Below are 24,129 nucleotides of genomic sequence, written 5' to 3' on the forward strand. Positions count from 1 at the left end.
GCTCACTAAATCGGTTAACTCTAACCGACTTAGACCCTTCCACACAGAAACAAATATTTGAATCCTTTATAGACTAGGAACAGATTTACAATATAAGCACGGAAGTATAACTCCTAAGACACACTCAGATGCTTGCAGCTTGATCAGTTCCTAGTTGTGCTTGCCGGAGAATACTTCTTGAAAGTGAGTCTTTGCAAGTGTTCTTGAGAATTTTCAAGTTACAAAAACAGACAAAACTCAAACTCAACAAAGACGCTTTAGCACTCTATCAGGTCCCTTTGTTGAGCATGAGTATTGTTCTTCCTTGAAGATGGCCTTCTTTTAAAGCTTATGAATTTTCAGAAAAAATCCAAGTTTTTGTTTGCCAAGTCTTAAGTTTATGTTTTGTTGGAAGAGACTATATCAAAATGAGCATAAACTCCTTGGGACCGCCTATTGGCTGAGAGCCTGCCTCTGTGGAAGGACGTGAACCTACCACATCAGAAGTGGCAGCTTTTCTGACAGCTGTCTTATCATCTTTTCACATCGCAATCTTGAAGGGACCAGGTCCCTTGCAAACTTCTCTTAGTAAGTTCTTGAGAATACGTGCTGGCTCTCTCCTTTTGAATGAATGAATTAGTTTGTTGTTTTTCCTTGGATATATTTAGACATGAAAAGTTATTATCCAATGAACAAGCAACCTCGTCGCTTCTGATTAGTGGAGTACTCTGCAGCTTCACTAACCTTCTGACGCAGACAACTTTCCATTTGTATAACACTTTGACCACTGGACGAGTATTCATACTCTGTAGAGGACCAGGTCCCTGCACTTGTGAGGAGATCATCAAAACATTAAGAAACATAAGAACTTATCAGTTATTATTTACTTAGTTATTATTTTTTCCCTCTCTTGTCTCTTTAACTTTTTATCTGTGCATGTATATCTATTTAACATTCAATTGGTAGTAGCTTACGTGACTTGGAATTTAATCATATAGGACTTACTGAGGCAGCAAGTAACTGGTGGAAAACTTAGGGATATAACTGAGGAAGCTAAAAGTTTTGCGGTTGGAAACAGAGGTCTTGCTGCTCTTTTTGTACATGCTCTGGCTGGCAAGCTTCAATGCCAAATCAGGAATTGGCTTGCCAAGAACTTCGACTTTCTGTCTGTCACTGATGACATAGTTGGTGGAGCAACAGGTCAGCTTGAGCTTCTATCTACTGCAATAATGGATGGATGGATGGTTGGACTAGGTTCTGCAATGCCCCCTAACACTGATGCACTTGGTCAGCTTTTATTTGAATATGTAAAGAGAGTTAACAATTCCCAATAGGGCTGCATATCGGTCGGTTCGGTTCGGTTTTGAACATTATCGGTTATCGGTTTGTAGACTAGCTAAACTGTTAAAGAACCATTAAGTTATCGGTTAATCGGTTATCGATTAGTCGATTATCGATCCTTATCGGTTTGGTTATCGGGTTAACAGTTAACATATCACACAATTTTTAAAATAAAAAATCACATGAAGAATTGAAGACTATAATTAAACGAATCAACTCCATGTAATTATTTACTACAGACTGCAATTTGCAATCAGAAAACTGGAAACAAGAACGAAACAGAGGCAAAACATTTCTTTTTAAAGGCTGTCACCGAGGCGCAAACTGCAAAGTAGTACTACAACTTTAAAAATATGCGCCCTCCAATCTTGAAGGCACACTAAAGTTTGTACCAATTTAGGAGTTAATGAACTCCTAAATGAATCAAATATGCACCCTCTAGTACTAAAAGCACATTTAGACGCCACACTTGAAACAGGAATAGCCAACACATCTCGAGCCATCTCAGAAAGAAGTGGAAATCTAGGTGAGTTAACTTTCCACCAAAGCAATACATCAAAATCTGATTTTCCAACTTCAATTTCTTCATCAAGATATTTAACTAATTCTGACTTTGAACTTGCTCCTCCCTTTTCAGATGTATATTTTTGTAATTCCTCAAAAAAAGTTCCCAAGCCTCCTAGAGACCTTGAATCAGAAGTATCCACCTCAATTGAAGAACATTGGCCATTTTTATCATTTGAAATAGGCATTGTATACTCATTAAACAAAGATTTCATGTACGTTCGCACACCAATTTCTACAGCAGCCCCCTTTTCTCCAAACATCTTCTTAACTGCAAAGCCAAGAGTGCTAAATTTGTGACGAGGATCCAAACTCATGGTATGAAAACCATCTTATTCATTTTTTCAGTATCACCCCAATATTTTTCAAATTTCTCCTTCATATTTTCTGCCATTTTAGCCAAAACATGATCTTCATTTGATATCAATTGATTCAAGTAAACACCAACTCGACAACTTTCAAGAATATGAAGATTTGATGTAACATATCGTGATCCAAATATCTTCAAAGTAAGATTAAAAAACATTTCAAGAAATTTCGTAATTCTCTTTACGCCCTCCCAATCACTACTCAAAAGTGTACCTGTAGAATATTTATCCACAATATCAACAAACTTAAAGATGTAGTGCCAAGCCAATATCACGATCGACGTACTCTACATTTGCACCTTCATATTCAATAACCCGATTTAAACATCATGTAGGTGGAATTCCACCTTGTAGGAACATCCAAGCATAAAGACTTTTTAGCAAGATTTTCATCTTCACAACATTCTTGGAACTTTTTCCACCAAGCAGGAGATTGCCTGATGTATCTCACTGCTTGCCTAACCCGTTCAATACATACATTTGCTTCTTTTGTACCGTCTTAAACAATAAGATTTACAATATGAGCCATACACCTTATATGAAGGTGACTACCACCCATTAGGTTGGTCCCCCATTTAGTTAATTGCTTAGACAACTCAGTTATTCCACACTTTTTGAACCAACATTATCAACTGTAACAGTGAAAATTCGATGCAATCCCCACTCATGTAAGCACTTACTAATAGACTTTCCAAGATCTTCACCTCTATGACTAGAGATTGGACAAAAATTGATAATTCGTTTATGCAAAGTCTATTTTTTATCAAACCAATGAGCATTAATGACCATATAATTGATTCTTTGAATGGAAGTCCAAGTATCCGTGGTTAAAGACACCCTTTGTTGTGTTTCCTTAAAAACAGCCATCAACTTATATTTTTCTTCATTAAAAAGATCAAAACAATCACGAGTCACAGTGGTACGGGAAGGAATGTGGAAACAAGGTTGTGCTACTTTCATAATTTTTTTAAAACCTTCCTTTTAAACAAATCTGAAAGGAAGTTCATCAATAATTACCATATAACACAAGGCCTTTCTACACTCTTCCTGGTCAAATTTCCATGGAACAACAACTACATCATCCTTGTTACCCCCATCATTGGTTGAAATGCTAATCTTGATTGTTTAATATCAATATTATAAGGCATCTTTGGGCATTTGGCTACATGAGTAAGCATTGACGTCGTATCATGTTCTTTTGTGTCAGCAAAATACTTTTTACAGTAGTTGCAAACACCCTTTTCACTTTCATCAGAATCAGTTTTACGAGAAAAATGATCCCACGTACGAGATCTTTTTTTTCTTCCTTTCTTTACTTGTGACTCAACAATTTGACTTTGACCTATTGCATTTTAATTAGAAGTTCCACTTTCACCAATAACCTTATCAATTATTATATTTTAAGCCATGATACTTTCACCAAAAACTGCGAAAAGATATAAAATAATCGTTTATTGAACTATTTTTTATAAGAGGTCGATGAAGCAATGAACTGTTGAAGCCTTGAAGGAACTAAACAAAGAGTAATTAGTTTTATTAAAGCAAGAACTACAAAGTACAATCAGTTGGCTAAGTAGAATCAGATTTCACACACATGAGTCATGACAATAGGCACATCACAGTATCACACAAAGCAACAACTTAAAGACAAGTACAAGCAAATGAGCCAAAGTGCCAAACTAACCAAACGCCAATTCAAATAAAACAGTAATGCCAAACATCACACTTCATAGTGAAATCTTGAAATTAAGTGAATTTAAAATTTTGAGACTTACTTGTGAGGCGTGAGCAGTGAGCGACTGAGAACCTAAGACTAGAGAGCCGAGTAGGTCTGTGCAGAAGTCGTGAGAACTGAGAAGAGTAAGACTCGAAGTCTAGTCTCAAGCAGTCGAGCTTCTAAGTTCTGAAATATGAGCTTGTTCACCTATTAGACAACTAACAAATGACATTTAAAAGAGGAAATTTAAACACCAATGTAGAATAGGCTGCTACAAATGAACTCCACCATCGCGAAAATCATCCATTAGACCAGAATATAGTACACAAATGCACTGAATTCATAACTCAATCCGACTAGACAACAAACGAGTAACTGAAGCTCGACTAACAAGTCAATATTCTATTCCTTCGTTTGAATCATGAAAATAGACATACATGATGATAAATGGAACGAATAAAAAAATTGCAGGCTTGAGGTGTCATCGTTAGTCATTACCTTGCGAGTTGCGTCCTCGCTTGAGTGACTGGAGTAGTCGTCGCCTCGCCGAACGCCTAAGTGACTGGAGTCAAGTCGTCACCCCGCCTGAGTTTGGAAATTGGAGAAACTTTGGAGTTTGGAATTTGGAGAAATGAGAGGAGCGGTGAGAAGTCGAGAAGAGTTTTCAAGTCCTAAAAATTAAAAACCCTAAGTGGCTAAGTCCCTAACTAAGAAATGAAAATTGTGAAATTAGAAATTAGGGAAAAAAATAGCGGGTCTTATCGGGGTATCGGGTACCCCGAGATTTTTCCTTCCCAACCCGACCCCCGAACCATTAATCCAATAAAAAAAATTACTGAACCGAGCCCCGAACCAATTACCCAATATCCCGACCCGTTAGCCCAATAAACCGAAAATCGGTTCGGGTTAATAGTTTGACCCAATTTTTACGCAGGCCTAATTCCCAACTCCAGCACTTGAAGGTACCTCCATGTGATCTTTGCATTTTACTCCCTCTACTATATACTATTCAACTACATACCCGGTGTAATCCCACAAGTGAGGCCTGGGGAAGGTAGGATTTGGGGTAACCCTTTCAATCAAAAACTTTTCCTTGGGAAATTTAGACTGAATACCAGAGTTGTGCATTATATCTTAATCTTAAAGTGACATGTTTCTATTTGCTGCTCCACTTCTTTTGCATTTCACTATTATATTTTTCACTTGTTTATCCATGTCTAAGTATCATAATCTGTTTACAATACACATAGTTGTTTATCTTGTAGGGATGTTAGGGTTATTACTTTTATTGCTATTATCATTAATGCTACATATTCATCTCCCCATGCAGCTTTTGAGTTTTCTTTGAAGAACTGACACACAAGCTTTTGAATTCTTTTCGAAGAATTGACCTACACTTGCTTTTTACATTTTTCTTTAAAATTATAACATTTATGTTGTTTGTCATGTGAATCAAAATCTTGAAGCAGTGTGCTAACTTTGATGTCTGACCTACTGTTGAGACGGACCTTTAAATTTAAGGAACACTTATCTTTCTTTTACCTTTCAAAAAAAAAAATACTACAACATATGCAATATAAGTTTTCTAGGTGATTTGGATTATGCTTCTAAGAACATATGTGTTTGAGTTTACTTGTGGTTGTCGCTTTTGTTGTTTGGGTGATTGTAAAATGATTGTTTACGTATGTTTTCTGTATTTTCTCCTCCTTTTCGAAGGGGGCTGGCGATACGTGATTACTCTCCTTTAGAGCTAATTTTGATCTGAGACTCCTTGCACCTCTTAGAAACAATGGCAACTTTCGAACTTTAAATATGTTGGGAAAAGTAATAAGTTCTTCCTTTTCTTCTTTCTCTTTCACCCCTTGTTACAAAATAAAAGTCAGAGGGGCCACCAAAACTTCTTCTCTCTTTCCGCTTTTCCTTTAACCTGTTGGTACTTGCGTTTTTTTTGTTAGGGATCACATTTCTATGGTTGCCAAAGGTGGAAGAAGTTTGTAGGTGAAGATATCATCCGGTTAGAAGTTCCTGTCTCAAAATACAAACACCAGGATTTAGTCCCACAAGTAAGACATAGGAAAAATCTAGAGTCATATCCACTCTACCAAAAATCTAAAATTTTGTTTGAATAGGGCTCGAGGTGAGCAAGTTTAGCTCATTCATGGGTCTCTTGTCAGGTATTCTCACTTATCATAGAAACAACATAGCTTTGGCGTGGGCAGCTGAAGACTTTTAACTCAGGGCCAGTGGCGGAGGCAGGAATTCTATCAAGGGGGTTCAAATAAAACATAGGCGAAATCCTGAACCGCATAAACCATTGAGCTACTCCTTTGACATATGCTCAGGGGGTTCAATTTTAACTATATACACGTACACAAAAAAATTGATCTTATATATATAGTGTAATTTTTTTTCCGAGGGGGGTCGGATGACCCCCTGGACACACTCTACATCCGCCACTGCTCAGGGCCACTCCTTTCAAAGCTATATTTTAATATTTTAGCAAGTAGTGCAATTGAGCATGCATGTACAAAGCCACATCTTAAATCTCTGACCAGGTTATGCTATTTGTTACACGGGCAGCTATGTTCTCTATCTATCAATTTAGGGGTGGTTTGGGGGGAGAGTAGCCAAAACTTATTTATTCCCCCTACCCCTCAAAAAAAAAAAAAAAAAAAAAACTTACTTTGCAGTTTTGTCAAGGGCAATCATAATAACAGATTAGTTTGTTTTAATTGCTTACAGTTTATCGTAGTGTTTATACAGTTTTACACAAGAAAGATTGATTGGATCCAATTAGGGTCTCTTTTGTCTTGATCCTGTTCTTATTCAATTCTTTATCAGGACATTGCAGATACACTGTCAACTGAAGTGGCAGAAGACTCTATCCATGTGGCAAAGTTGCGTTCAGCTTTAGAATCTGTTGTTCACAAAAGTGTGTTAGTAAATTGAATTGTTACTTTTGTTAATATATGTTATCTCCAAGTAATACTGCCCCTAGCTACCGATGAACCAACATAGCCGAAGATCATCTACTTTTGATCTCTTTTGATGAAGAAAAAAGGCATATTATCATGCCATTTTCTTTCTATTGTAGAGTTGATAATAATTTAAGTGAACCACAATTGCTTGATAAACTGTAAAGCAAGAACCTCACTTTATGCGTACTAGTTCTGGAAACGTGCTCCGCAGATTTACCCGACTGTCATACAAATTTCTATAGGCCTAATCTAACGTTGATAATTATTAATTAATTACATTATTTTTTTGTATATGTTGTTCTATGCAAATATAAGAGTGTTAACTAATTCTTTTCATTTAATTTTGGTTATTTTTGTGCAAAATAAGAAATGTTGAATAATGTAAAACTAATTATGATAATATAGCATATAATAGTATGTGATATAGCAAAGAGCTCTTGCTCTAGATTTAAGAAATGGACGTAATATATCTAACAAAATTAATAAAGACATAAAGAATAAATATATATTTACTATGTTAATGAGGAAAAGAGAATGACCAATAAATAGTCCACTGCACGTGCTTCGCTTGGAAGTCTATTATTTTAATTTTAAAAATTAATAAAAGACATATTTTAATATAAAAAAATAAATAAATAGCAAAGCGCATTTTTGTAACCCAACTTTAAGCTTTTTTTGTTCCCACCTTTAGTAATATATGATATGATATGATATGCTGAACTTCTAAATGATTTGAGGAGGTGTTAAGAAGTTGGGTTGAGGATGATTATCCACAATATCCTTATGCCTAGTGATAAGAGCTTATGCCTTTTGGTGTTTTGATAATCTTCTCACAAGTGCAGGGACCTGGTCCTCTGCAGAGTATGCTTGTCCAGTGTCAAAGTGCGGTACAGCTGTAAAAGCTGTCTGCGTCTGAAAGTTGGTGAAGCTGCAGAGTACTTCACCAATCAGAAGCAAGGAGGTTGCTTGTACGTTTGGTAATAACTTTTATGGTATATACTAAACAAAATACAACAATATCATTCATTCATTCAAAGAGAGAAATATTTTCAAGCTTCAAGAACAGCAAGGGATCTGATCGATTACTTCAAGAGCTTCTTGTACCAGCTGTTACTTTGTTTGCTTGTAATAGTGCTTACATTGTAAGATCCGTTTCACTTGTGAAAGAAACGTTTCAAACTTGTTTGAATCATTGTAAGAACTAGGTTAAGGGTAACTTAGGTTCTTACTCTAAAAGTCTATATTAATCGGTTAGGATTAGTATAGTGGGTGGTGTTGTATCCGCTTAGCAAAAGTCTAAGTTATCTAAGGGTGATAGCTTAGTGGGTAGTGTTGTATCTGCTCTGGCTCATCTAAGTAATAGGAGGTATTGCTTAGAGTTGGGATTAGTAGGCTAATCTCCGTTTGTAAACTTGCGTTTACTTTTGCTTGGAGAAGATTAGTGAAAGAAGTTTGAAAAGTCCTGGCAGGCCAGGTGGTGGTTTTACTCCCTTGAGCAAAAAGGTTTCCACGTAAAGTTGTTGTGCAATCTTTACTTTCAGCACGTTCTGTTATTTTTTGTTATTTTAACCGTGCTGAGGACCTGGTCCCATCTAGACTAGTGGATGCATACATTCCAACAAGTGGTATCAAAGCGGTACTTTTCGTTTTGGTTAACACCAAGAAAAGAAAAGATCCAAAAGGAATAGCTGCTCCACCTAATATGGAAGAAGGTCAGTCTTCTACTAGGCCACCGCATTTTAATGGTCAATATTATGGCTGGTGGAAGAATCGAATGCATGACTACATCAACACTGAGGACACTGAGTTGTGGGACATCATTCTTGATGGACCATATATTCCTACAAAGGAGGTGAAGGATGGAGAGCTCACCACTACAGTTGTCAAAACTAGAAAGGAGTACAATGAGATGGATAGGAAAAAGATAGAGAAGAACTATAAAGCAAAAAAAATTCTAGTGTGTGGGATTGGATCCGATGAGTACAACAGAATTTCTGCCTGTGAATCAGCCAAAGAGATATGGGACTGTCTCCAAACAGCCCATGAGGGAACACAACGAGTAAAAGAGTCTAAGGTTGATATGCTTACGACTCAATACGAGAATTTTTGTATGAAGGAAGGTGAAACTATCTTTGAAATGAACTCAAGATTCACTTCCATCACCAACGAACTAAGATGCTTAGGTGAGCCCATTCCCTTAAGCAAACAAGTTCGCAAGATTCTCAAGATTCTTCCCAAGTCATGGGAAAGCAAAGTTGATGCTATAACAGAGACAAAAGATCTGAAGACACTTTCCATGGATGAGCTAATTGGAAATCTCCAGACCTACGAGCTGAACAAAAAGCAGGGGACAAACATGAAGGAGGGAAAGAAGGAGAAATTCATTGCTCTAAAAAACTCACAAAATGATGCGACTCAGGAGGAGGATGAAATGGCCTATGTTACTAAAAGGTTTCAGAAAATCATCAAGAAACATGACGTCTTTCAAAAGGAGGCTTCGACCAGCAGAGCAGCAAACGCAAATGACCTTTGTCATAAATATGGCAAACCTGGTCATTTTATGAGGGACTGTCCCAGCCAGAAGCAGGAAACTCAGAACTTCAAACCTCGTAAGAGGGACCTGGTCCCAGACAGTGCTCGGAGAAAGGCTCATGCTGATCAGTTGGTGAGAAAAGCCTTTGCTGTATGGGGAAATGATTCAAGTGAGTAGAAGAAGATGCAGAAAGTTATGAAGATGTTTCAATTATGGCTATTAAAGATGATGAAAATGTCTTCAATTCCATCTTCTTATTAATGGCAAATTCTGATGATGAAGAGGATTCAGATGAGGTAACTCTTGTTGATCTTAAAGATGATCTAGATAATCTGCCTATTGAAAATTTGAGGAAACTTGCTGCTCTGCTTATTGATTGTGTTGATGAACGAACCACTGAAAACTTAATGTTGAATAAAAAATTAAGTTTGTGTGAAGATAAGAATTCTGCTCTCATGTCTAAACTGAATATCAGGATAGGTATCCTCGAGAATGATAGTCTGGAACCCAGTGAGGGACCTGGTACCTCAGTAGGTAGAAAGAGAAAGCTTAGCAACCTTGAGGAAGAAATGGAAGAAAAGCTCAAAATCCTTGAGTCCAAGTTAGTTGCTTCTCTTGAAACAAATTCTCAACTGAGAAAGGATCTGAGTAAGGTCAATGAGGAGTTAAGCCACTCTCTAAAATGGACCGACTCTTCTAAGATACTCTTTAATCTGTCTAATCAGAGTTTCAATGGAAAGAAAGGGTTGGGACGTAGACCAATAGAACCTCCTTCTAATCTTCATAGCAAATATGTGTCTGTATCTGACAATCTGTTGTGCACTCACTGTGGGCGTAATGGTCATTTAAAAGAAAAGTGTGAGACTCTGAGAAAAGCAAAAGAAAAGCATGAGAAATTTATCAGATCTGAAAACAATGATAAAAGGGAACTCAAGGGACCTGGTCCCCGTTATCGTTTCCGTAAGAACACTTTGCCCCCCTGGACAGGAAGGTTTCTTATTAAGCCTTTTGATAGTTATTGGGAACTCCGTCTGAAGTGGATTCCCAAGTCTAATAAGTGATTCTTGTGCAGAAGAGAGGGAGCAGTCAATGTTGGTACATGGATAGTGGATGCTCAAGGCATATGATTGGAAATACTCTAAACTTCCTCTCTTTGGAAGCACACCAAGGTGGTGGTGTGTCATTTGGCGGTGGAAAGAAAGGTTTTATTCTTGGTATTGGCAAGATAGGAAGAACTCCAGATCATTCCATAGACAGTGTACACTATGTGGACGGTTTGAAGTTTAATCTCTAAAGTGTGTATCATATTTACGACAAGGAAAAATGAAGTCAAGTTCATATCTGAAGGGTGTGTGATTACAAACTATGTAATTAAGAAAATTGTAATGTCTGCAAAAGAAGTCAAGAATGTGTATGTTGGTGATCTTGATTCTACTGAAGAAGACAACTTGTCATGTCTGAGTTCTCAAACTGATGATGCAAATCTTTGGCATAGGCGACTGGGTCATGTAAGTACCTCTTTACTTAACAAGCTTGTTGCAGGGGACCTGGTCCGCGGACTACCAAAGCTGAAGTTCTCAAATGACAAAATCTGTGTTGCCTGTGCAAAAGGCAAACAAACAAGATTTTCTTTCAAGGCAAAGAAGGGTGTGAGCACTACCAGACCTTTGGAACTTCTCCACATGAATCTGTGTGAACCTGTTAGAATTCAAAGCAGAGGAGGAGTGATGAAGGGATACCATGAGATGGAGGAGCTGATCAAGGAAAGGGAAGACAAGGATATCCTAAATCCTGGAAACAAACAGGTTGCAAAGGAAATTGCTGCAGATCTCACAGGAGCACCTGGTCCCTCTGATACTACCCAGAAGGTTCCATCTCAAAATCATGAAGCTGATGATGTTGAATCTGATGCGTAAATCGAAGAAGAGTTGATCATAAAGTCCGGATGGAAACATCAATTCTCACATCCATTGGACAATCTCATCTCTCCACTTGACTCTGGAATTCAAACTAGATCCAGGACAAGAAATCTAGTTGCATATTCAGCCTTTATGTCAAGAGAAATACATCAAGGAACTGCTTTGAAAGTTCAATTTGATTGAGGCAAAAGTTCTTGACACTCCCATGAGCACAAGTGTGAAGCTTGACTTAGATGAAGATGGAGTTGAGAAATGAGTGCAAGATTTCAAGCAACACCAAAGGAATCCCATCTAAAGGCAGCTAAACGTATCCTGAGATACTTCAAGGGAACTCAGGACCTGGTCCTCCTCTACCTAATAAGTGACTCACTTGATCTAATTGGTTTTGCAGATGCTGACTATGCAGGTTTTCTTGTAGATCGAAAGAGTACATCAGGCATGACACATTTTCTTGGATCATCACTGATTTCCTGAGGGACAATGTTGAGAAGCAAAATGTGGTGATGAAGTTCTGTAAGACTGAGGACCAGCTGACTGATATCTTTACAAAGTCATTGAGTAAAGAATTTTCATTAAAAGCAAGATGAGGCTGGGGATGCACAAGATTACCTGATTCCATGACAAGTTTGCACAAAAATCTTCTATTTTGATTATGTTACGGAGGGCAGGTATCTATACTTGTTTTAATGCTTGTCACTTAAGAATTCACTTTTGGTACCTTAATGTAGGTATACACTCATGGTGTGTCTAGCTGAAGGGAAGATTAAATCATACTGACAGGGTTGCAAACTGAAAAGGGGACCTGGTCCTGCTGAGGTTAGTATCACTTACACTACACTGTCTGTATGTCAACATCATTGCCACATGTCCCTGGCCCATTCATCGCGTCAGTTTCAGATGTCTTTTCGCTTTTAAACCAAAGGTTGCTACTGTTGGGGACCCGATGTCTTTTTGGTTTTATATACTACTTCTCTTAGTGAATCAAATTACAAAATCTCATCAAACAATTCTTGTTGAAATTCACTAATCCCCTTTCCAAAGCTTTTGTCTCTTTCTCAAAATGTCTAACTCTAATTTTTCTTCAAAGATCCCTATCTCCCAAGAAGTTGAAAACCTTAGTTCATTCAACTTCTCATTTTCTACTCCAGAAGGTTGCAAAGAAATCTACTGTGAAAAGGGAGAAAGCTAGAAAACAGGTGGCTGAAAATTAAAACTCATAAAAGGACCAGGTTCTANTCTCAAAATGTCTAACTCTAATTCTTCTTCAAAGATCCCTATCTCCCAAGAAGTTGAAAACCTTAGTTCATTCAACTTCTCATTTTCTACTCCAGAAGGTTGCAAAGAAATCTACTGTGAAAAGGGAGAAAGCTAGAAAACAGGTGGCTGAAAATTAAAACTCATAAAAGGACCAGGTTCTAGAGTGCAAAATCAAAGTGAAGAAAAGAAAATGACTAGGGAGGAGCGGATAACGGCAATGGAGAACCAAAAGGTTTTGAATGGCAGAGTCTTTGACCCTGACATTCTAACCAAATTTGGAATATCAAATCTTTTTTATGCACTTGCCACAAAACGTGGAGATGTCAAGAATGCAGGGTTATCGAAAAGGTTTCTCAAAGGGAAATATTAATTGCTTTTTGAGTTCATAAATAAGGTGTTAGTGCCCAAAACAAAAAAAAATAGTGGCATCTGCTGCTGATCTGTCTCTCATGGAGAAGCTTGATGAATTTGAAGAGATCAACCTCTCTGCCATTATGCTGGAATGTTAGTGTGTTGAAGGAAAAACTATGGGCAGATCTCAAATGACAGATGTTCTAGAGCAACAGGCTTCTCTTAAATGGGAAGTAACTGATCTTACTGAGATTCTGGATAACAAGGAGATTGAAATTGCTTCATTAAGGTCTGAATTACAGAAGGCAGTTTCGAGGGGACCTGGTACCAGCGATGGAAATGAGCAGGTGTTGCAAAAGTTGAGGGATGAAATGAAAGGCTGCTGAAGACAAATGCATCACTCAGTGAGGAAGTTAAGGCTCTCAACATGCAACTTATCAATGCTCATGAGGATGCAAATGAGCATCTGTCTCTGTTTATGTGCACCCTCAATCCCTTTCCCCTTCCGTCCTAAAAGTGTCTTGTTTCCTTAGTTTCCCTTTTTGTTCTTCAATCCTGATTAAAACTCTTGTGGCTTTGTGTTTGTTTTTCTTGACTACAGTGGTCAGTATTTGTGATCTAATACTATTTATGTTTCTCCCCTGTTCATGTGTGGCTTAATATTCTCTTTATGCTTACATACACATGTTCTGTGTGGCCCAAGGCCCTGAATTCTTTTTTGCCTTGCATTTAACTTGAATATGTTTACTGCTTCACCTTTTCAATGATGTCAAAAGGGGGAAGTTTTGTTGTAAAGTTAGTTGTGGAATAGGGGGCACTGAACTAAGGGGGAACTGTGGTTGTTAAAGGCATTGAACTAAGGGGGAACGAACTATGGTTGTTAGGGGCATTGAACTAAGGGGGAACGAACTGTGGTTGTTACTGGTGCACTAACAAAGGAGGAATTTGTTATGTATTTGAATGAATGTTTGTTCCCTCACGTGAGGAGTTATGCAGGTTGTTTTTCATCATCAAAAAGGGGGAAAATGATAAGTCCTAATGCTCCTAGATGTTTTGATTATCTCCTCACAAGTGCAGGGAACTGGTCCTCTGTAGAGTATGCTCGTCCAGTGTCAATATGTTGTACAGCTATAAAAGTTGTCTGCGTCAGAAAGTTGGTGACGCTTCAGAGCACTTCACCAATCAGAAGCGACGAGGTTGCTTGTTCAATTAAGGGGGAAACACGAGTCATTGAATGAATATTTGTTCACTCACGTGAGGAGTTATGCAGGTTGTTTGTCATCATCAAAAAGGGGGAAATTGATAAGAGCTTATGCCTTTTGGTGTTTTGATAATCTCCTCACAAGTGCAGGGACCTGGTCCTCTGCAGATTATGCTCGTCCAGTGTCAAAGTGCGGTACAGCTGTAAAAGTTGTATGCGTCAGAAAGTTGGTGAAGCTGCAGAGTACTTCACCAATCAGAAGCAAGGAGGTTGCTTGTACGTTTGGTAATAACTTTTATGGTATATACTAAACAAAATACAACAATATCATTCATTCATTCAAAGAGAGAAATATTTTCAAGCTTCAAGAACAGCAAGGGATCTGATCGATTACTTCAAGAGCTTTTTGTACCAGTTGTTACTTTGTTTGCTTGTAATAGTGCTTACATTGTAAGATCCGTTTCACTTGTGAAAGAAACGTTTCAAACTTGTTTGAATCATTGTAAGAACTAGGTTAAGGGTAACTTAGGTTCTTACTCTAAAAGTCTATATTAATCGGTTAGGATTAGTATAGTGGGCGGTGTTGTATCCGCTTAGCAAAAGTCTAAGTTATCTAAGGGTGATAGCTTAGTGGGTAGTGTTGTATCTTCTCTGGCCCATCTAAGTAATAGGAGGTATTGCTTAGAGTTGGGATTAGTAGGCTAATCTTCATTTGTAAACTTGCTTTTACTTTTGCTTGGAGAAGATTAGTGAAAGAAGTTTAAAAAGTCCTGGCAGGCCAGGTGGTGGTTTTACTCCCTTGAGCAAGGAGGTTTCCACGTAAAGTTGTTGTGCAATCTTTACTTTCAGCACGTTTTGTTATTTTCTGTTATTTTAACCGTGTTGAGGACCTGGTCCCATCTAGACTAGTGGACGCATACATTCCAACACCTAGGTTACTGAATCGCCCACAGCTTGTCGTATGAACTCATTTTTCTTGCATATATCATTTTATTTGAATTTAGACAGTTAGAAGGCTAGTATGACTCAGTTACTTTCTCTCATAAACAAATGAGAAGTGATATGACAATGTTGACATTAGAAGATGGGAGCTCACCGGTTCGAAATCCTTCTACTGCAGCCGAAGATGTCCAACTGGCATCCTTGGTTTCCCTCGATGGCATTTTGAAACTAGTCAAGGTGTTTTATTAATTTCCCAGTCACTGTTCTCTGGATCGTTGTTTTGTTAACTGTGCTAGTGAATCAAAAGGCAGGACCAATCTGATGAATTAATTTTAACAGGAGGCAATCCTCTGTGAACACCTTCAGTAAGAGTAAGAAGAAAGCTATGCTAGCTTCTCTAGATGAACTTGCAGAACGAATGCCTTCCTTGCTTGACATTGATCATCCCTGTGCTCAGAGGCATATTGATGAAGCACGACATGCTGTTGAGGTACCTAGCTAGTTACTTTTATCGCTGCTGGTTGTTAACTATCTCGTCTTTCTGTTTGTCATCCTGAACATAGGAGTCCAAATGTTGAGTATTATACAATGTTTTAGCATCAATTTTTCACGAGTACTGTAGATGTGCAGATCTTCAATTAGCTGAGGAAGGCTTGTTTGGCGATATTTACCTGCTGAGGTTGTGTGTATATGTGATAACATTTTATTGACTCGAGAAAATACTGTCTTAGAAAGAAATTTGTGTCTAGCTTTTAATATTTGAGTGGATGCTATTACCAACTGCAAGTGCGATAGCAAAGCACAGAAGATCTAAGTTGCACGGATTCTTCACTTTTGATGCTGCACCCTTGTCGAGTTCTCCAAAAAATCACTAATTTTGGAGAATCTGCTGATAGTTTTGAAGAGTTTGAGCAACATAGCAGAAGATAAATTGCTGAACTGAAACGGGCGTTATAATTTCAGATTACAAATTTTAGTCCAACTTAATTTGCAGATATATTTCCAGTTCTATCCATATATGAGAGGGTCATTCAGCTAGGATACTTTTTCTCCTTTCAACTAATGTATTTTATTTTTGCTAACAATTTGACAGTTAATTCCTGAAGAGGATGACCGGCATCATGAAAATGTACATGCTTCTCGGCCTCCTGCGAAGGTGGGATTAGGGAGTGAAACTGACGTGACACAGTGGAATGTTCTTCAGTTCAACACAGGTTCAACAAGCCCATTTATCGTCAAATGTGGAGCTAACTCAAACTCTGAACTAGTCGTTAAAGCAGATGCACAAGTTCAAGAACCTAAAGGGAGTGAGATTGTCCAAGTTGTTCCCAGACCACCTATTCTTGAAAATTTGAGCTTGGATGAGATGAAACAATTATTCACACAGCTCCCGGCGTCTCTAAGCGTTCTTGCTCTTGCAAAGACAGCAGAAGGAACCAGAGCTCGGTATTCCAGACGCTACGGGACTCTTGCCGGGAAGGTTCCAACATTGAGAGACCTTGTTGATGAACTTGAGAAGGGCGGAGTGCTGAAGGATGTCAGATCATGATAGGTCTTATTGCTTCGGATGTGCTGATTATTTCAGTTGTGTTGCCTACTTGGCTTGTAATTTTGGTAAAAATACGCGGTAATGCTACCCCAATTTTCAATTTTGGGATTTCAAGTTGTGTATAGTTGTAACATTGTGTAAGTGGCTATACAAAATTTCTTGGTGCATCAAATTATTATTCATTTCTGAAGCTCTAATCTTGACCATTGCTATACAAAAATTGTTTCTGTTGAACTGTTGAAGGGTTACGTGGCATGTTGAATGATGGTGAAAAAGTATTCTGCGATTTATGAAGAGTTTATTTGACTCTGGAATTGCAAATACATCAAAGATATTGAGACAATCTATTGCAATTATATACATATATATTTTCAATTATATGATATATCTAATAATGAATTTACATGCATATATCATATATTTTTCATCAAATTATGGTTTACAATTAAACATTTATGTAATCGTCATCATATATTATTAAAAGTGGGAAGCTCCAAAGTGTAAAGTTGAATTACCATTTTATCCTAACACTAAATTATGATGTTATAAAATATTTAATTAATTAAATTTTATCATAGCATACTATTATTAAATTTATATTGTTTAGTGTCAGCATACTATTTAATGTGAAAGAACTTTTCACTTTCTGCAACCTCATTTTATAAGACTGAAAGGGAATGTGAAAAGTATTGATAATCGTGGTTCATTACTTCAATTATGGACATCTTAAATGTAGGATATGCACTAATATTCCTGCAACCTCATTTTATAAGCCTGAAAGGGAATGTGAAAAGTATTGATAATCGTGATTCAATACTTCAATTATGGACGTCTTAAATGTAGGGTATGCACTAATATTCATTTTTTTCTCAATTATCTGTATATAATAAATATTAGAAGAGGTATATGATTTCATAGACACATATTAAATGGTAAATAATGGCTATACAAAGCTATTATTTAGAAAGAACATTTTATCATAGTTTAAGGCTTTTCGTCACCAACACTAAAACTTTTTGATTTTCTTTAGTTACCCAACTTAATTGATAATGAATGATCTTATCTAATCCATTAAATTATGCTCAATGATCAACTTATATAAATGAATTCATAAATCAAAAATATGTACAACTCTCTCCATTAGGAAAAGCAGTGGAGGAAACATACAAATTTAACGAGTAAGTTCATTTTTCAGCTTTATTATTTTCTGTGAATGTGTTCGTAAAAATATATTACTCTTGTTTATATAATATTTTATTTTATAAGTTTTAAGTTTTATAAATTATCAATGTTTCTTATATTCATGTTTATGAGTTAAAATCAAATCGATGTATTGACATAGAAGTGTTAGAGATTGACTTTTGGTCCTCTTAAATGTCATGTCTTTACCATTATCTTTGAGTCTTTTCTTAGCTTGAAGTTATTTGAAACTTTAATTTTTGATACCTTAAATTTGCTGAAATTGGTTTAAAAAAAATGGATAAATGAAAAAAATAGGTATTCATATATAATATTTTGGTGATTCATGTTTATTAATGTTTTCCTAATTATATTTATAAGTGGATGAATGAAACTACTCTAACCGTTGAAATCGGTAATCAAAACAATAAAGTGGAATACGCATCAAGAACATTACTTATGGAAGAGTATCATGTAATATATGAATACATTAAATGTTGCTCAAAATATAATTCATTAAACATTTTACCTACATAGCTAAATTTAGATGTTAGAATTTTGTAGTTTCAAATAATATTTAATCATCTAGAATAAGTCTGAATAAGTTGACTATTCATCTATTTCAGCTTGTATTTTTTCACTTTATTCTATTATTCATTACAATATATTTTTAATATGATTTATTTTGTATGAACTACTTGTATGGGATGTTAGCAATCTATGTTTAAATAATCTTACTAATTCCAGCAAACTTTGAAGAAACATGAAGTTATCAAAGTTTAATGAACCAATAAAGAACAGAATAACAGAAGAACAGAAATTAATTCACAAACTAAAATCTGTAAACATACCAGAATTTGGATAAACAGAATAGGAAGAAGATCAAGCCAATTGAATGCATAGTGTCCCCTTAAGGAAATTATTCCTCTTTAGTATCCGAGGTTTGATTTGGAATATGTCCTCCCAGGATAGAATGATCTCAATCATTAGTGTATTGATACCTAAAATGCTGGTGTCAGCAAACCACTCAACGGCAGTAAAGTACACGAAGAAATTTTGTGTAGAAGAAGAAATCAGAATTTTTCATAAGTAAAAAATCTGAAGAATAACATGTATTTATAGACAAGAGGAACTGGTTCTGAAAGGTTGCAAACTTTCAAAAACCACACAATCATTTCAGAAACTCATTAACAAGCCTGAAAGTCTTAACCTTGTTCCTGAACATTGTCTTCATCATGAGAATGAATTGAGTTGATTGACAATATTGAACCGTCAGTCACAACTTTGTTTTTCTCCTTGAATCTAGCTCTTGGTATCTCCAGTCTGCTAGATAGAGCTACTGCCATGTTGACTTGTCCTAAGCCCTAAACCCATTCCCTTAGATGATCTTTCAACTGCCTCTCTCACTAGGCCATTCGTTAGTGGACCTAACACATTATCGCTTGGCTTCACATAGTCAATTGTGATGATTCCACTAGAGAGCAGTTGCCTTATGGTATTATGTCTCTGTCGTATATTATGAGACTTACCGTTGTACATGACGCTCCCTGCCCTACCTATTGTTGCTTGACTATCACAATGTATGCAAATAGGTCCCACGGGTTTGGGTCAGAATGGAATATCCTCTACGAAATTTTGGAGCCATTCAACTTCTTAACCAGCCTTATCTAAAGCAATAAATTCAGATTCCATTGTGAAGCGAGCGATACATGTCTGTTTGGACGATTTCCAAGAGACTACTCCTCCACCAAGTGTAAACACATAACCACTTGTGGATTTTACTTCATTTGACCCGGTGATCCAATTTGCATCACTATATCCTTCAATCACGACAGGATATTTATTATAATTCAAAACATAATGTTGTGTATGTTTCAAATACCCCAGCACACGTTTCATTACCATCTAGTGAGTTTGATTCGGACTACTAGTAAATCGACTCAGTTTGCTAATAGCACATGTTATATCTTGTCCCGTACAATCCATAATATATATCAAACTTCCCAACACTCTGGCATATTCCAATTGAGAGTCACTTTCACCTACATTCTTTTGAAATGTAAAGCTTAAATCAATTGGAGTTTTGACTACATTGAAATTCAAGTATTTGAACTTATCCAATACTCTTTCAATATAATGAGATTGAGGTAATGCTAGTCCCTGAGGAGTTTTGAGAATCCTAATCCCTAAGATCAAATCAGCAACTCTTAAGTCCTTCATATCAAACTTGCTGAACAGTGTGCGCTTAGTAGCATTTATATCATCAATATCTTTACTCATTATTAACATGTCATCAACATACAGACAAACAATGACTTCATGATTCAGAACGTTTTTAATGTAAACACATTTATCACATTCGTTAATCTTGAATCCATTTGCCAACATTGTTTGGTCAAATTTAGCATGCCATTGTTTAGGTGCTTGCTTGAGTCCATAAAGCGACTTCACAAGTCTGCACACTTTCTCTTCTTTACCAGGAACTACAAACCCTTTATGTTGTTCCATATAAATTTCTTCCTCCAACTCTCCATTTAAAAAGGTTGTCTTTACATCCATTTGGTGGATTTTAAGATCATGCACTGTCGCTAGTGCTATTAGCATCCTAATTGATGTTATCCTTGTTACTGGAGAGTATGTATCAAAGTAGTCCAGAACTTCCTTTTGTCTATATCCTTTGACTATAAGTCTAGCCTTATATTTGTCAATAGTCCCATCATCTTTCATTTTCCTTTTAAAGATCCACTTTGATCCTAAAGGTTTATTTCCGGGAGGAAGATCAGCCAATTCCCAAGTATGATTACTTAAAATTGATTCGATCTCACTATTGACCGCTTCTTTCCAATAAGTTGACTCAGACGAAGACAAAGCTGCTTTAAATGTTTGAGGCTCATTTTCAAGCAACAGTTCCATAAAATCTGGTTCGAAAGAAGTGAGTTTCCGTTGGCAATTACTATGCCTAAGATCCTCACTAGGTAGTGCATTTACCATTGATTCTTCCCGTGGTCGTTTAGGTCTTTCACTAGTCGACTCATATTCAGTTTTATACGGATAAATATGTTCAAAGAACTCAGCGTTATCTGACTCAATTATCGTATTAACATGAATCTCAGGATTATCAGATTTGTGAACCAAAAATCGGCATGCCTTACTGTTCACAACATATCCAATAAATACACAATCCACTGTTTACATTCCTACATTATTCAAATAGGGCGAAACGTCGCAGTGACTCAGAAAATAATACAATTAAATCAATTGCAAAAGAATTTTAAGAATAAACAAATTTTAAAGGAGTCGCCACCTAATTTTAGGAAACTAGGAAACCAATTAAATGATCTACGAAACCAAGAGATTCTAGGTAAGGGGTTCAAGTTATTCCGAAGGGAAGGTGTTAGGCATCCTTCGAAATCCACAACTGTGGGTCCCGGCTGAATTCATTGTTTTCAAATTGAGGAGGAGATAAAAACAATATACAAGTATAATAAAAATGCAATATACACAAGTAATAAAATAAAACAATAATATAAGACATGGCCTAAGTTTGCCTAATATCGATAAATACAAAATAATGAATAAAAAATATAATTTGAATAGCTTCAATGGGAAGCAACTCCGGGTACCTATAAAGACACTTAGTAAAAGTGTTAGTAATAAATAAATATGAATTAAATAATAACCTAAAAATAAAATAATAACCGTCTTATTAACATGGGAAGCCTTGAAAATCGATGGTAATTTTTTCATCGGCCAATTTTAACATATAATATTATAAACTTAAACTAAATTTCCGTCTTTTACAATGGGAAGGCCTCGAAAACCGATGGATAAAAATTTTCATTGGCCAATAAAATAAATACTAATAATAATAACAACAAAAATAATTTAAATGGTTAGGGCCCGTTTGGCATTAATGGTTAAAATAAAAATAAGGATCATGTGTCATCACAAAATAAAAATAGAGTTTCTGGAAATACTTTAACACTTAGGGCCCGTTTGGCCATGCGATATGGTATCATGATATGGAATCATGATATGGTATCATGATATGGAATCATGAAATGAAATTGAAGCTTTGTTTGGACATGCTATATGGATTTTTTGTGTTGTATATTTTCTCATAAACATAAAAATCTCATAAGTAGTAAAACTATTAAAATAGCCCCAATTATTTATTCAATCTTATCAAATAAACAAAAATTTATAAAATCTCATAATAAATTATTACAAAGCTATTTGTTCTCCACTTAAGTAATTGTTTCATCTAACTTAAATTTAATAGAAAAATAATTGAACATAAATTGTAGTGTACTGGTCTTTAATATAATCCTCCCACATAGTACGAACAATTTCTTCACTTTGAATTTGCATTTCTTGATCATGTGGCCGAGAAGACAAACCAACCTTATTACTTTGAGCCATTTGTTGGTCAATATCATCCGCAACTATATTTTCATGCTCATAGACCATAAATATTTCATCACTTTAACAATCGGTTGGTGTGAGTTAAAGTGACTATATGTTGGTGAGAATAATAAATTTTATGTCGGTGAGAATAATAAATTTTAAAAAGTAATGATGTGATTATAAATTTTATTTACATATGAAATAAATGGTTAGTAGATATAAATATGGGGTTGTTTTAACAAAATATAAACTCGTGGATCAATTTTGGTATTAAAATATCTTAAATCATGATATGAAATTCTCATATAATTCCATATCATGGTTTTTGGAGAATATGGAATCACATCTCATGATATGGAATCATGAGATGGAATCAGCGTAAAATCGCATGTCCAAACACTGATTCCATCTCACGATACCATATCATGATATGGTATCGCATGGCCAAACGCCTAATTACAAACGAAAAGAGAAAAGAAATAAAAATACACACTCACATATATACAAATTTGAAAAAGAAAAAAAATGTCACCTTAGAGAAGCATTAAATCTAGTTGTTTTCAGTATGTCACCATGATTTCTGGTTGGAACAAGGATTTGTTGCCGGAGCTTTGATGGGGTTTTTGAGACTTTTAGTTCGCCTGAGCTTCGCCGGTGTCGGAAAAGGAAGAGGACGGCTTGCTTAGATCTGCAAAAAAAAAAAACAAAAAAAAATCGTAAAAGGGAGAGGAAAGGGCTAGTTCATTGTTCTTCATTGATCTGAACTAGAGCTTAGAGCTCGTTGTTTTGTTTGCTGGGCGAGCTTGACTTGCGAGTTCGGAGCTCACTTGATGTTGGGTTTGTTTGGTTGTGGTGATTGTTTCTTGTGTTGCTGGAGCTTAGAACTCACGCTGGAAATGGCTTAGCTTCGAGTTCACCGTTAATGGCTTCGTTTCGCGATAGGGGTTGTTTGGTGGTGGATCTAAAGGTGTGTGGAGGTCGTTTTGGTTGTTGTTCTGGTGGTTTTGGTGGTGGGGTTTCGGTTTGTTTCAGGCGAGTTTGGGGTCGGTGGTTACTCTGTTTGAGCAGCTGTTTCAGCTAGGTTTTTTTCAGAGAGAAGAGAGGTGGTGAGTAGTGGTCTGGTTTGGTGGCGTTTTCCAATGGAAAAGGTAAGGAACAGAGGTGGCTTGCGTACTGGTTTCAGCCGGGTTTTTGGAGGCTATTTGTTACTGTTGGTGGTGTAGTGACTGATTTAGTGGTGGTTGTTTGTGTTTTCAATGTTTGGCTACTCTAACGATGAGCTTAATCGGAGAAGGAGAAGCTAATGGTGGTTTTTATTTTCTGATGGTGAAACTCACCGAAAAACGAGAAAAAAAATGAGGAAGATAGACTTGGCTGGCGGCTATGAGAGCATATAGGAGGAGAGAAAGATTAGGGTTCTTCCCTTTAGAAAAAGTTCCTCCTCCTAAAATATTTTCCACCACCTTCATTTTTGACCTAATCAAAACTTAAATAGAAAATTGTTATACAATGGGCTCAAATTATGGACTTGAGATTGTGGCCCAAAATTGTTGGTTGATAACATATATGTGTATGCAAATTTTATCCTTATTTGAATGAATTTCTAGGCTGTGCAAAATATCAAAATGAATATTAGGAGATGTAACAAATAAAATAAATATATATATAAATATAATGAACGTAACTAATGACATGTATAAAAATACAATTTTAAAATTAACTGATAAAAAATTCTAAATTTTGATAAATAAGGATAGTTATCAATAAATTTATTTAAAATTATAAAAAAAATATTTTGACCTATTAAATAAATAAAACTTAAAAGTTACGAATTTTGAAAATGT

The 24,129-nt window shown here is 36.2% G+C and overlaps 1 protein-coding gene across 1 annotated transcript; it reads left to right on the top strand.

Annotated features, from left to right (window-relative positions):
• The first annotated feature begins 14,032 nt into the window (after positions 1-14,032).
• Positions 14,033-16,699, top strand: LOC125845892 (kinesin-like protein KIN-14B). The gene is made up of 5 exons (XM_049525383.1): positions 14,033-14,210; positions 14,359-14,484; positions 14,649-14,658; positions 15,490-15,640; positions 16,244-16,699. The coding sequence occupies exons 1-5, from the start codon at positions 14,033-14,035 to the stop codon at positions 16,697-16,699; spliced, it is 921 nt and encodes a 306-aa protein (XP_049381340.1).
• Positions 16,700-24,129: the final 7,430 nt, after the last annotated feature.

The sequence above is a fragment of the Solanum stenotomum genome, chromosome 11, assembly GCF_019186545.1.
Source record: "Solanum stenotomum isolate F172 chromosome 11, ASM1918654v1, whole genome shotgun sequence".
Taxonomy (NCBI): Eukaryota; Viridiplantae; Streptophyta; class Magnoliopsida; order Solanales; family Solanaceae; genus Solanum; species Solanum stenotomum.

Coding starts and splice junctions, on each gene's coding strand:
- LOC125845892 (XM_049525383.1), top strand. CDS start 14,033: ATGATAAGTCCTAATGCTCCTAGATGTTTTGATTATCTCCTCACAAGT. Junction 14,211..14,358: donor CAGAAGCGACGAGGTTGCTT/GTTCAATTAAGG, acceptor TCACAAGTGCAG/GGACCTGGTCCTCTGCAGAT. Junction 15,641..16,243: donor AAGCACGACATGCTGTTGAG/GTACCTAGCTAG, acceptor ACAATTTGACAG/TTAATTCCTGAAGAGGATGA.